The 12,843-nt window shown below is 20.4% G+C and overlaps 4 protein-coding genes across 4 annotated transcripts; 3 read left to right on the forward strand and 1 right to left on the reverse strand. All coding sequences in view use genetic code 6, as the record gives it.

Annotated features, from left to right (window-relative positions):
• Positions 1-49: 49 nt before the first annotated feature.
• On the forward strand, positions 50-1,954 carry TTHERM_00197990 (transmembrane protein, putative; the record flags this gene model as incomplete). The annotated part of the gene is made up of 1 exon (XM_001006980.1): positions 50-1,954. The coding sequence occupies one exon, from the start codon at positions 50-52 to the stop codon at positions 1,952-1,954; it is 1,905 nt and encodes a 634-aa protein (XP_001006980.1).
• Positions 1,955-4,554: 2,600 nt separating this feature from the next.
• On the forward strand, positions 4,555-6,703 carry TTHERM_00198000 (vacuolar sorting protein 9, VPS9 domain protein; the record flags this gene model as incomplete). The annotated part of the gene is made up of 6 exons (XM_001006981.2): positions 4,555-4,706; positions 4,821-5,013; positions 5,098-5,252; positions 5,309-5,489; positions 5,783-6,400; positions 6,662-6,703. The coding sequence occupies 6 exons, from the start codon at positions 4,555-4,557 to the stop codon at positions 6,701-6,703; spliced, it is 1,341 nt and encodes a 446-aa protein (XP_001006981.2).
• A 487-nt stretch (positions 6,704-7,190) lies between these two features.
• Positions 7,191-7,646, forward strand: TTHERM_00198010 (hypothetical protein; the record flags this gene model as incomplete). Its single annotated transcript, XM_001006982.1, has 1 exon — positions 7,191-7,646. One exon carries the CDS (start codon positions 7,191-7,193, stop codon positions 7,644-7,646), a length of 456 nt encoding a protein of 151 aa, XP_001006982.1.
• A 760-nt stretch (positions 7,647-8,406) lies between these two features.
• TTHERM_000198011 (kinase domain protein) lies at positions 8,407-12,672 on the reverse strand (the record flags this gene model as incomplete). Its single annotated transcript, XM_012795338.1, has 17 exons — positions 8,407-8,518; positions 8,673-8,759; positions 8,988-9,071; positions 9,349-9,438; positions 9,542-9,631; positions 9,764-9,853; positions 10,011-10,100; positions 10,236-10,325; positions 10,530-10,619; positions 10,778-10,867; positions 11,014-11,103; positions 11,247-11,336; positions 11,608-11,697; positions 11,912-12,001; positions 12,188-12,280; positions 12,438-12,490; positions 12,550-12,672. The coding sequence occupies 17 exons, from the start codon at positions 12,670-12,672 to the stop codon at positions 8,407-8,409; spliced, it is 1,542 nt and encodes a 513-aa protein (XP_012650792.1).
• Between the last annotated feature and the right edge of the window lie 171 nt (positions 12,673-12,843).

Below are 12,843 nucleotides of genomic sequence, written 5' to 3' on the forward strand. Positions count from 1 at the left end.
ATAATAAATAACAAAAAATAATAATAAAATAAAAAAATTTTCTAAAAAGATGAACAAATTTCAGAATGTGCCACCACCGAAGCGCAGAGGATAAACACAAATCAAAAAATCTAATGACGAAACTATAAGATCAAAACAATAAAAATCCTTTACTAATATAAATTAAGCTGGCGTATCTCAGTTAGATGGAAATAATAAAAATCTAAAATTGAATATTGCTGTAGCAGATAATACTACAAGTGCAACAATAAAAACAGTTCACATGTAATGCTTTTTGGATATCTAGTAAACTGATTAAAAAATAAATCAAAAGACTGAATAAATGTGTTAGCAATAAATCAATACAACATAACTTGATTCAGCTGATTAAAATAATATCAGTTAGGTTTATGACTAAAGTGTTGGTTTAGTCTTTGTATTGACCTTTTTAGCTTGGATTGGATTAGGAATATTCTCATTCCTATCTACAGATTCGTTTGAAAAAATAGAATAAATTAATGATTTAAAGAAGGACTCTATTTCATCAGGCTTGTACTGTGTATTTCTATCAGCAATTATTGTCTTTGTTTTAGGCGCCATAATTTAATATCTTCTGTTTAAAAACTCTTACAGGACCCTCCTTTTTTGCATAATTTTTTCTGTTTTGATTATCATAGGGCTAGCTATTTTTGCATTCTATAAAGGCTATACAGCAGTAGGTGTTCTTGCAATAATATTTTTTGTTTTTATAAGCCTTTTGTCACTCAGTGTGGCAGAAAATCTAAACTCATCTGCGAAAATAAGCGAATTATGCTTTTTATTTAAAATAATTGAAAAAAAATATATAGTTTTGCTCACTCTATTTAGCTTGTTAATCTTGATTGAAATGATTTATTCAGTATTTTGTTTTATAAATATCCTTTTTAGTCTGTCTAACAGTGTAGATCACTAAGGAGCCTACATTTTTTTTGCTATTATTTTCACTTATATTTCTAGTTGGGTCATTGATACTACCACCAGTATTTACGATTTCACCATTTCAAGAAAATGTTCTTAATGGTATTAATAATAATCAATGCCAAATGTTTAATCTGATTACCAATAAAAGATGGTATCATCTCCATCTCCGCTATAAACAGAAATTAATAATAATGATAAAAACCAAAATTAATAAAACACAATTTCCACTTTTAAAAAAGCGACAGAAATACAAGCATGCCAATAAGAAAACATTACTACCAAATAAAATGATTTCATAGATTTAGAAAAAAATGAATCGTCAAGAAAGATGATTTAAAATAGCCAATAAAAATCTCCACACAATCAAATTAAAATGTAGCAAGATTCAGAAACTATTTAAGAAATGCTGAAAGTAGCTTTTTCAAAAATTGGATCTATCTGCTATGGAAACTTAATAAATCAGCTATTTAATTTAGCATACTTCATAGTTTACTTGATATTAGTTTGCACAACAGTGATATTCTTCATAACACCATACATATAAAATATTAGAAAGTATACAATCTAGGTAAAAATCCAACTTTGCTTAGTTAGACTCGCATATGATGCCAAAGATTATTGTTAAAGCTTAAATTTCACGAATAAAATTGTATAAGTATAGAGTTATATTTTTTTTTATGCCTTATGGGGAATAAATGAGATTACTAATATTAATTAATTATTTTGCTTTACATCAGGCTTTGCTGTCGGAGTGGCTATTATATCTGAATTAAATTACTCTAAATGGTATTTCACATTCTTATTTATCATAATTATATTTGCTGTCACTTTACAAGCTTCCAAATTCATAATTGCTAACTTTTAAATGATCGTATACTCATTAGCCTCCTATTAAGAAATTGAGAGAAGTTAAAAGCCAAAAGTATTCTCAAAAAACTACCAAACAATTTATAATGTACTCCTTCAAGCTTTCAAACTCCAAAAAGAAAAACTAAAAATATAAGATCTCTATTGAAATACTATATAATTTAATTACTTACAAATTAATTAATTACCTTACCCCATTACAAATTTAAATATTTTTTATTTCATAAATATCCTTCCTTGTATATTTTTTACCTCTTTCTTCAATATTAAATCATATTTTTTATATACTTAACTTATGTAAATTGTACATTTTTTTTCTTTTATTTATCTGATTGTGTTTATAACTTTTTTACCATACTTAAGTCCTTGGTTCATTCATGCATTTGCATTCTTTAACCTGTCAATTCTTGATTGATTTGATTAGGTTGTATATTTCAATATATTTTTTGGTAAGTTCTCTTTATTTCTATTAAAAATAATTAATTTCATTAAGAATAAACTTTGATATTGAGATCCTTACCATTGGTGAATAAAATTAAATGATCTTTAATCAATTAAGTTTATATTATTTCACTAAATTATAATTATTTTGATAAGCTATAAATATTAGTTAATAGATTTTTTTGAATCTTTAAAATTATTTAAATAACTCTTTTGCCAACAAAAGTTTTTTGCTTTCTAATCTTAAAAATTAATTTGAAAAAAAGCAGATTTAGATTCAATAAAATTTATAATACTACCATTTCAATTAAAAAATAAATATATTAATAATAAAAACGCTCTTAAATTTGTCATAAACATTTTTCTGCTAATAATTAATTTCATTTAATATTCTTAGATAAGGTGTCTATTATTATTATAATTATTATTATTATTATTATTGAATGAATTAAAAGTAAAGTAATTTATTTATTTATTTATTATAAAAATCCTATTAAATCTTAAAAAATATTAAATTTAAAAGCTACACATTTTTTATTACATAATGTTAATATTAAAAAATATACATATAAATATCATACAAACAAAAAATGATATAAGCACAATATTTATGAATTAAATATCCATTTTTTTATCATTCATTTGAGCATTTATTTTATTTATTTACAAAAAAAATTAATTTTATTGTTAAACCTAATAAAATTTCTTCTATTTTTTATTTGAGTAAAGATAATAAATGAAATCTCTTGGATTGTTATTTATAATGTGAGTAAATTTCCTCAAAAATAATATTTCCTAATCAAAGATTTGATAAGCAGTAATCCTTTTTATTTAAATATCTTTGATTTAATTATTATCTATCATATAAACTTCTATCCACAGATAGATTCAATTAAATGTAAAAAAAAATTATATAAAGTATGTTGCATCTATGAAAATATATTAAGTTAATGTAATGATTTTATAAAAATATTAAAATATTTCCTAAATTAGCAAATTATTTTTTAATACCTTTTATTCTACAAACTTAAAAAAGTAAGTAAATTAAACCAAGGAGATTTACTATTCTATGAAAATTGTATTACAATTACTCCAAATAAATAATTTTTGTATCTATTTGGATAAATTAAAATATTTAAAATAGAATGTTCTCACATAAATATCTGTTTAGATAAATTATTAATATATAAAACACAGGCAAGTTTTATTTTTACTTTAATATATTTACATATTTAAATTTATTAAAGAAACCTCAATAATCAAAAATTAACATAAAAATATCTAATTAATATGCGAAGAAATAAACATCATTTTTATAAATATTATTTTCTACTCAAATTATTTATATATATCCTTTAATAGTTTAATTTCACTATAAAATTAACAAATATCAATTAATTTATCCTAATAAATAACTAAAATAAAATGTTAATAGTGTTATTAATTAAATCATGATAATCAATTACTAATCTTATAAAATTTAAAATAAACACAAAAATAATAAAAATATTTTTTAAATAACAAGATTATCAATAACTTAATTAAAAGTATATGTGTTAAGAATTTTAAAACCTAGAGCTTAATAGAATAATCTAATTTACTATATCTGAACAGAAATAAAATGAATATGAATTATTCATTATTTATTAGTTGTTATTTAAAGTTCAAAATAAATTCACAATATTTAAATAAGAAAATAAAATTTATATTACTGCTTAATTTAAAAGATAAATAAAAATTTTATTTATTTTATTCAACAAGAAAATTGTGATTTATTTTTTTATATTTAGTCTCTAAAATGGTTGAAATTATATATATTTTTTTATATTTAATAAAAATTATGGTTTAAATTTCGATAGGTTTTTTATTTTTAAATTTGAAAAAGATCGTTTGTTTGTTTGTTACAAATCATTTCAAAGTAATCAGTTTATTTTTTAGTGAAATTAAAATATTGATTTTATTTATTTTTAAGGATAGAATTAAATTGTGGCTTACTTTAAATAATTTAAAAATTTTAAATCAAATTTTTATGCCTTCTTCTTCTATGTTAAAATAGAGTTTTAATAGAAAAGATAAAAAATATTGTGTGTATAATTACTAGACTTGTAAACTAATTGTATAAATAAGTAAATTGTTAATTATTGATTGAGCTCAGCTCCTAGAATAGACTAGACAAGCATCATTCAAGGAAAGTTGCTTTTAACTTGCTCAAAAATTGGTTGTTGATTTATCTTTGTTTGTATTTGGTATTATTAATTAATTAATTATTTATTTATTTAATTTATTAAAAAAATTGTATAAGTTAAGATGATGAAAATGTATTATGAAAATATATCTGTAGAGTAAAGCTAAGCTTTAGCAGAGAACGGAGAAATTCAGCCATTTTATTCAATAAATGTTTCTTTAGCCATGACAGTCAATTAAATTACTGAAACATTTTTGAAAGTAGCCAAAGAGAAGTAAAAATTTAACTTCTCGCACATTTCATGATTGAATGAAAAGTGTTTAATTTTTGCTAATTTGATTAGAAATAGTTTAAAATGCGCTATTTAATGTATCGATATTTTTAATAGGAACTACATAACTGTTGAGAATGATAAAGGATAAGTATTAGTTATAAAAAGGAATAATGTTAAGTTTAAAGATCTCTTATTGTAGTGCTTATTCCCTTAGACTTTAGACAAAAGCATATCTGCCATCAAGCTATAAATAATTACAAATAAACTCCAGTGCAAGCGCAAAATATCCATCAAAGGTCTTAGAGGAGTAAAATAAAATATTATTCAGAATATAAAATAGGAAACAGTCTACAAAATATAAAATTTAGTCAATTTCTTTTAAATAAAATAGAACGTCGATGAAAACTAAAAATTTTTAGTAGATTTTGAAAATATGCTTAAATTACAAAGAAAGGGTTCTTTCGATTAGGATGAACAGGAATTAAATTAAGGCGATAAAACATTCAATTAGTCAAAGCAAAGTGAGGAAGATGAGATTTAAAACCAGTAAGTAAATTTAGAAAGAAAGAATTTAAAAAATAAAAATATTTTATGCAAAAAAGAGACGAAGATAATGAAGCAAGCAGCAACCCCTTCACTCTTGAATCTACTGCAAATTATATGTTTTAGAAAATACTGTGTGCACAAGCATACGGAGTTGGTAAAAAAGTAAGCGAATTCATTAAGGATTTCTAAAACAACTACAGAAATGTAGAAGAATCCGCGTAACTCCTTCCAAAGCCTGTAAAGAATATTATCTTGAAATTAATTTTAAAAAGCTATTTGTTTTTATTGATAAGAGATAATCTTCTATTTTTAGCTATAAAAACTACTTGCTGGATGAAAAATTACATGTTAATTATTAGCTGAAATAGTAAATTTAAGACTCTTAACATATAAAAATTTTAATACATAAATGAATTGAAATTTAATTATTATAAAAAAGTATCAATTCAAATTTACTTAAAATTATTTTCATTTTTAAAAAATTATGAATTAGCTTTAAATTTTTTTTTGCAAAATAAATAAATTAATAGATGGAAGGAATTATAGCTTTAGTAAATGAGATTGTTGATAATTTATTTAGTGATTACAATTATGGAAAAAGTGAAACTAAGTCTGTCATGCCTTATTGCAAAATTTCAGTTGAAAAATATGTTTTTGGTAAATTGAGTCAAAACCTTTAGAGCATGTATAAATTTAAATATAATAATCTTGATCTAGCATTTGAAAAGAAATAAAAAGAAATTTAAGAAAAAATGACCATTATTTAAATCTTTAAATTCTTGGAATCAAAGCCTAGATATTGGCTTATTTAAAATGAAGAAACATTTGATGAAGAGTTCAAAAATAATAAAGAAATTCGTCCTTACAATGATGCAATTAGAGAGCTAGAAAAAATTTAATATGTTTCTTCTCCTAGAGAAAAACTCAAATGCACAATGATGATGCGTTCAATGATGAGAGCCGGTGTCATAGATTTCCATAAAGGCAGAGAAGAACTAGCAAGTATGGATGACGAATTACCTATCCTCATTTATATCATTCTGATGTGTAACATAAATAATCTCTTTACAGAACTTTAAATCGTTGAGGATTTTATCAATTTAGATCCTTCTATTGAGGCAGAGTAAAGATTCCTGCTCAACATTAGAGTAAGCAGTTTAATATTTTATTTCTAATTTATTTTTTTATAATCACTTTCTATAAATGATCCTATTAAAAATAACCTTTTAAATTAGCTTAAAAATAAGCAATTTTGATTTATGTTAATTTCTTAACTTTTTAAAGAATTTTACAGGATATTTTAGAAAAAATGTATTTATAATTATATTAAAAGTAAAACAAATATTTATTTTTTTAATTAGAATTACTCAATTAATAAATTAATTAATTATGATATTTTATTAAAATAGATGGCTGGAAAATATATTAGCGATGAATGGGTAATTCAATGAGTTAACCCTTTAATAATAAAATGATTTATTTTCAGAATTAACATAAATTAGCAAATTAAAAAAAATCAAAGATTTAATTATAGAGACATTTAATAAAGTAAATATATAACCAATAACTCAATTAAAAAGTTAATGACTGAGTGAGTGAGTGATTGAATTAATTATTCAATAAAATTTTCTAATCACATACATACATAAATAAATAAATATAAATTGTAAATTTATTTTTGTAAAAATAAATATTTTAGTATAACCTAAAAACCTTACTTTATTATATGTATTTAGCCTACTTTTCTTTTTTTGTGTTTCCATAGTAATAATTTTTATATAAATAAAGCATTCATTAGATATTCCTATATTTAATTATTTATTAATGCTTAATTAAATTGAAGTAATATATAAACAAAGTATTAAAAATAAGTAATTTTATTAAAATATTTAGATATAAATAGATAAATACATAGATTCATTTTAAAATTACCTCATAATGGCATCTGTTTAGAAGGAAAGAGACAGATTATTAGCATTTTATTCCCAAAAATAAAATTAAGCATCAATCTAAAATGAGATTACAATAAATTTAGTATAATAATAGGCTCCAAAAAGACATAAAACAATGGAAATTAGTGATATAAATGCAGGAGAAAAAAGTAATGAACATATAGAAGATTAGAAAAGTTCCGAAACCATTTCAACAGCAACTAATTTTGAATATTAAAATAATAATTAGATGCATAATTATGATAATAGCTTCAATATAGATAGGCCAGTTTAATAATAGCCCAGCTATGCCTATTAGCAAAATTATAATTGGCAACAATTAGAATAAGTTTAAAATATAAATGATATAATTCGATTATTTCCATCAGTTGTATAACACATAATTAATTAAGAGTAAAGAATACAGTATTTGGAAAATAAGAATAATTACATGGCTAACTGAATAATGATTTCAAAGCATAAAACAAAATTTTTAAATAAAAAACAGCATTTATTTAATCACCAAGCAAATTATGTTTAGTTATTTAATAAATACTTACATCTCTATTGTTAATATAATTTTAAAAATGAAAACTATATTAATAAATATTAGATTTTAAGCAGAATTCAAAATATTAATTTATAAATTAAAATAATAATTACATATTCAAATTTTAATTTCATTTTCATATTTTATTATTTGTTTAATGAATGATTGTTTTTATGAAAATAGTATTTCATGATAGTAATACATTTTTATGCTAAAACTTTAAAATTTTTGTTTTTAATTTCTACATAAATAACTAAGTAAAATTTTCTATATTTATTGTAAAGAGATTATTCCCATTAAATATTTACCAAATTTGAAAATAAAATAGATTAAAAAATTATTGATTTTGTTGATGAAAATAGAAATATTACTTACTGATTTTAAAGTTTGTAGAAATAAAGAAAAAACCTAATATAAATAGCTTATGAAAGAGCAGTATGTACCACGGTTTCTGAATTATGAGGGATTAAAGACCAGAGATTTAATAAATTTAATGAATATTAATTCTATAAAAAATAATTTTTTTACTAAAGTATTAATTTTAAATTTGTACCCAAAAGAAAATGTGTATTTTTATTACAAAAATAAATTTAAATATAAATAAAAAATATTTATAGCTTATTCACTTTAATTTATGTTTTTAAATATGTTTAAATTATCATATTTAATATAATCAATATTCACTTTATTCTTAGCAAAAAGAAATAGATTGATAAACCAATCTTTTAATTTTTTGGAGACTTTTCACAAAAATTCTAGCTTATTCCCATTGAATATTTCTATCACTATTTTTGAAATAAGTTATAAAACATTTTAAGAATAAAAATTAATAAATAAATTTATAAAACAAAATCTAAAATGAATTATTTTGTATAAATAATGTTAATTTCAAATATTTAATCAAAAGATAATAATTATAATAACAAATAATTTAATTACTTAAAATCAATTGTTAATGATTAGAGGCTCTTGAAACCAATCAAAGATGATCCAAAATATAAAATGCCCTCTCCGAAATTAGAATCTCTATAAAATAATTAGAAACATTGAAAGTTGTCAACTTGGAATAAAATACTAAAGCATGTAAATTTAATAAAAAGTATAAAAGGTAAGATAGTAGAGTAATTTAGACTGGCTATACACTTTTTTTACACTAAATTACTTTGCAAACAATTTACACCTAATGTAGTTAATTGTTTTTATTTTTTTTAGAATTATCAATTAAATATAGAAATAAATATTAAATAATATTACTAAAAATTGAGAGTTAAATTTTAGAGCTTACAACAATTTGCTAAAGCTAAGCCTAAATTTGATATTTCTTTTGTACCAATATGACTATATTATGTTGTTATTTGTTAGTTTAAATTTTAAATATAAAATAATTTTGAAAATAAAAAACCAATCAGGTAGGTAATTATTATGTAAAATATATTTTTGAATATATTATATACCATAATTAATTACACATTACAGAAGAAAATTTTAAAAATAAATAAATCAAACATCTTCATAAAAAATAAGAAGATATTTTTTTAATTTATTTTAATAAATTTAAGAAAGAATAAATATGGTGTATAAAAAATTTTAAAATAATGATAAATTATTTTCATACCTCAATCCAAGTTCTAAACTTGAAAGATTCTTGAAATTTGATAAATCAGAACCTAAACTATTTATTCCTGCTAAACTAATATCACAATTCCTTATAAAGTTTAATTGATAAGTTAATAAAATAAAATTGCATTTAATTGTTTTTTCTTAATGAGCTAAATTAAATTAACTTTTTTTAATAAAGTATTATTTACATGAGACACAGTTTTAAATTTTTTATATTTAAGCAATTCACTAATTAAGACCCTAATGCTGATATTCCTTCTACTCCAATTTTATTATTGCTTGCATATTTTTAAAATATAAAATCAATTTTTTATAATTTTTTATGAATAACTCAAAAACATTTAATTTAAAATTGTAAGATTGATTATGGCTAAAAATTTATTAATTATTTAAATGTAATTATTTCTTACTAAAAATCAATCTCTAAACTTGATATCTTTGCGCAATTTTTTAAAGCAGAGCTTAATCCATAAACACCCTTCGCGGAAATTTCATTTTAGCTTTTGTTTTATAATTACAATTTAAAGTTTAAAGTTGAAAAAAAATAATATTTAGACAAAAATGTTAATTAAAATATCAAAAAAATTATTGTTTATTTAATAGTATCGTTTTAAGTTAATAAATAATTATATACTTCAAGATAAATAACTATTTTACCCCAAATAAAGAACTAATGTTGAAAGAACAGCAAATTTTGTTAAAGCTTAACCTACATCTGATACTCCTTGTGATCCAATCGTATTAGCCCTTTAATATTTTGTTCAAAAATATTTATATATATTATTGGCTTGAAAATTAAAATTTTAGATGATATTAAAAGCATAAAAATTATTTATTTTTTAAAAATTAAATATTACAAATAATCAATTATATGTTTATTACCCCAATTATAAATTTAAAATTGAAAGAATCTTGCAATTAGATAAAGCAGAGACTAATCCAGGAGCACCTTTATCAGTAATTTTATTGTGTCTTAAATGTAAAAAGATTTAATTTTAGAGTGTATTAATATAATATTAGTTTTATAGATTAATTTATATATCTATTTTACACAAAAATGAATGAGCTTAACTGATAAAATAAACAATAAAGCAAAATTATTTTCTTATTTTATATAAATTAATTAATAAAATTTAAAAATAATTAATTTTTAAATAAATAAATAAACAAATTTACGAAAGCCCAAGAGTTAATTTTGAAAGATTAGTGCATTAACCTAAAATGGAACATAAAGCTACTACCTATTTATCATCAATTTTGTTGGATCTATTATTTAATAAATACATTATGTTTAGTTTAAATTTGTAAATAGGGAAATTAAACAACATAGAGTCAAACAAATTAATAAAATTAAATTCTAAATCAAGATATTTCTTCTTAATTTCATTCAATTTTATTTATTAATTTTAATGAAGTTCATTTACCCTAGATCGAGATCTAAAACTGAAAGATTCGTGCATTTTACTAAAGTTGAGCATACATTTTATTAATATTATTCTCCAATATTGTTAAGGCTATAGTTTTTAAATAATAATTATAAAGTTTATTCAAACAAAATGTTTTATATTTAAAATTGTCTGTATAATATTTTTTTAATTATGTTAAAGGTTTAAGTTAACAATATTTGATAATCATAATTAATATATAAAATTTTTTATACATCAGATCCAGTTTTATAGTCTAGATATTAGAACAACTTGACAAAGCAGAGCATAATATTTATGCACCCTTTTGTCCAATAGTATTCGACCTATTAAAAAATAACGTGTATAAATTATTGAGTAAAAAAACATAAATATAAAAACGAAATCCTTAAACAAAAAAATTTATTAAGAATGATTTTTAATATTTAAAATCAGTATTTATTAATATATAAGCAGTGGTAATTCTTACGAGAAATCTATTTAAATATTAGATAGATTAGTAAATTTGATTAAAGATGATGCTAAGGCTGATGCTCCCTATGCTTCAATTTTATTTCCACTTTTTAAATACAATTAAAATTTTAAACAATTAAACTTTCTAATTAAAATAAAATAAAAGGTAGAAATTTGAATAATAAACTGCATTTTCTATTTATTCAAATTTCGATTTATTATGCTAAAAGTTTTTTATTAATCATGATATTATTTTATTAAAAATAGTTTATTTTGATAATATTGAATTTAAATGTTTGAGAGAATGCAGTAAATTTAAAAAATCTTTGTTTTTTAATCATAAATAAATAAGATGTCCATTTATAAATTTTTTTTACTTAAGCATTAGTTTTAGATTTGATATTTTTGCACATTTAGCAATACCACTGCATAAAAGCGATATTCCCTCATTACTTATATAGCAATACCTTGTATTGTTATTTTTGAAAAAAAGAAATTAATATAATAATTTTAATTATTTTATAAAAAAAATATAAGCATTTTATAAAGTATTTTATTTTATTTGCTTAAAGATAATATATTATATATCATTTTTTATCTTTAAAATATTTGACTAAAATCACCATAAAAATTTCTAAGCTGAAATATTTAACAAAAAATGAATAAACATGTTGAATATACGTAACGTTCAAAGTTAAATTTGAGAGATTACTACAACTTCCAAGAGCTAATCCTAAACTAGATGCCCCCTAAGCTCCTATTGTAGTACTTCTGTTTAAATAAAAAAACAGTCAGATTAAATTAAAAAATAAATATAATTAAGAAACAAGATAAAAACAAAACCTTTCCAAAAGTTTAAGTAAAAATTAAATATAATTTCTTATTTGAAATTAATATTTTCATTATTTTTTGAATTTATAAGATTAAACAATTTAAGCAAGCTAATTTTTTTTTTACGAAAGCTGCAACTATAACGTTATGAGCTTAGTACACTTTGATAATGCAGAAAAAAGAGGCTAAAGACCTTATCCTTTTATTTGTTTATTCGTTCTAAAATAAAAAAAATTAATAATTGAACTATTTGAAATTAATAATAAAATATATATTTATTTAAAAAAAATCATGTGTAATTATGAAAAATAAAATAAAAACTATATTATATCATATCATATAAAATAAATAAGATAATAATATTTTAATTTATTACAAAAAAAATTTTAGATCAAGTTCAGTATGAGATGATAACTGAGAGCTTATAAACTATTTTTTAAAAATAAATATTATTAATATATGCTAAGTTAAAAAAATAATTTACTTACTTCTTATAATATGTTATAGAATTATTTCTATTGCATTACTTTTTTTAAGAGAAGATTTATAAAAAATATTTAATCTAAAAATTAATTTAATAATAATAAGATTACTTTTAATCTTTTATTCATATGGGATCTTAAAAAATTACTCCCCTTTACTTGGGTTATTTGCTGGGTCTGTATGTGGTTTAATAAAAAATTTATAGTGGGGTATAAATATAGAAATATCCTAATAAAGTATAATTTATCAAACTTTATTATTAACAAATGAATTTTTATTTGTTATCTCTTCATTATAAA

The sequence above is a fragment of the Tetrahymena thermophila genome, assembly GCF_000189635.1.
Source record: "Tetrahymena thermophila SB210 genomic scaffold scf_8254815, whole genome shotgun sequence".
Taxonomy (NCBI): domain Eukaryota; phylum Ciliophora; class Oligohymenophorea; order Hymenostomatida; family Tetrahymenidae; genus Tetrahymena; species Tetrahymena thermophila.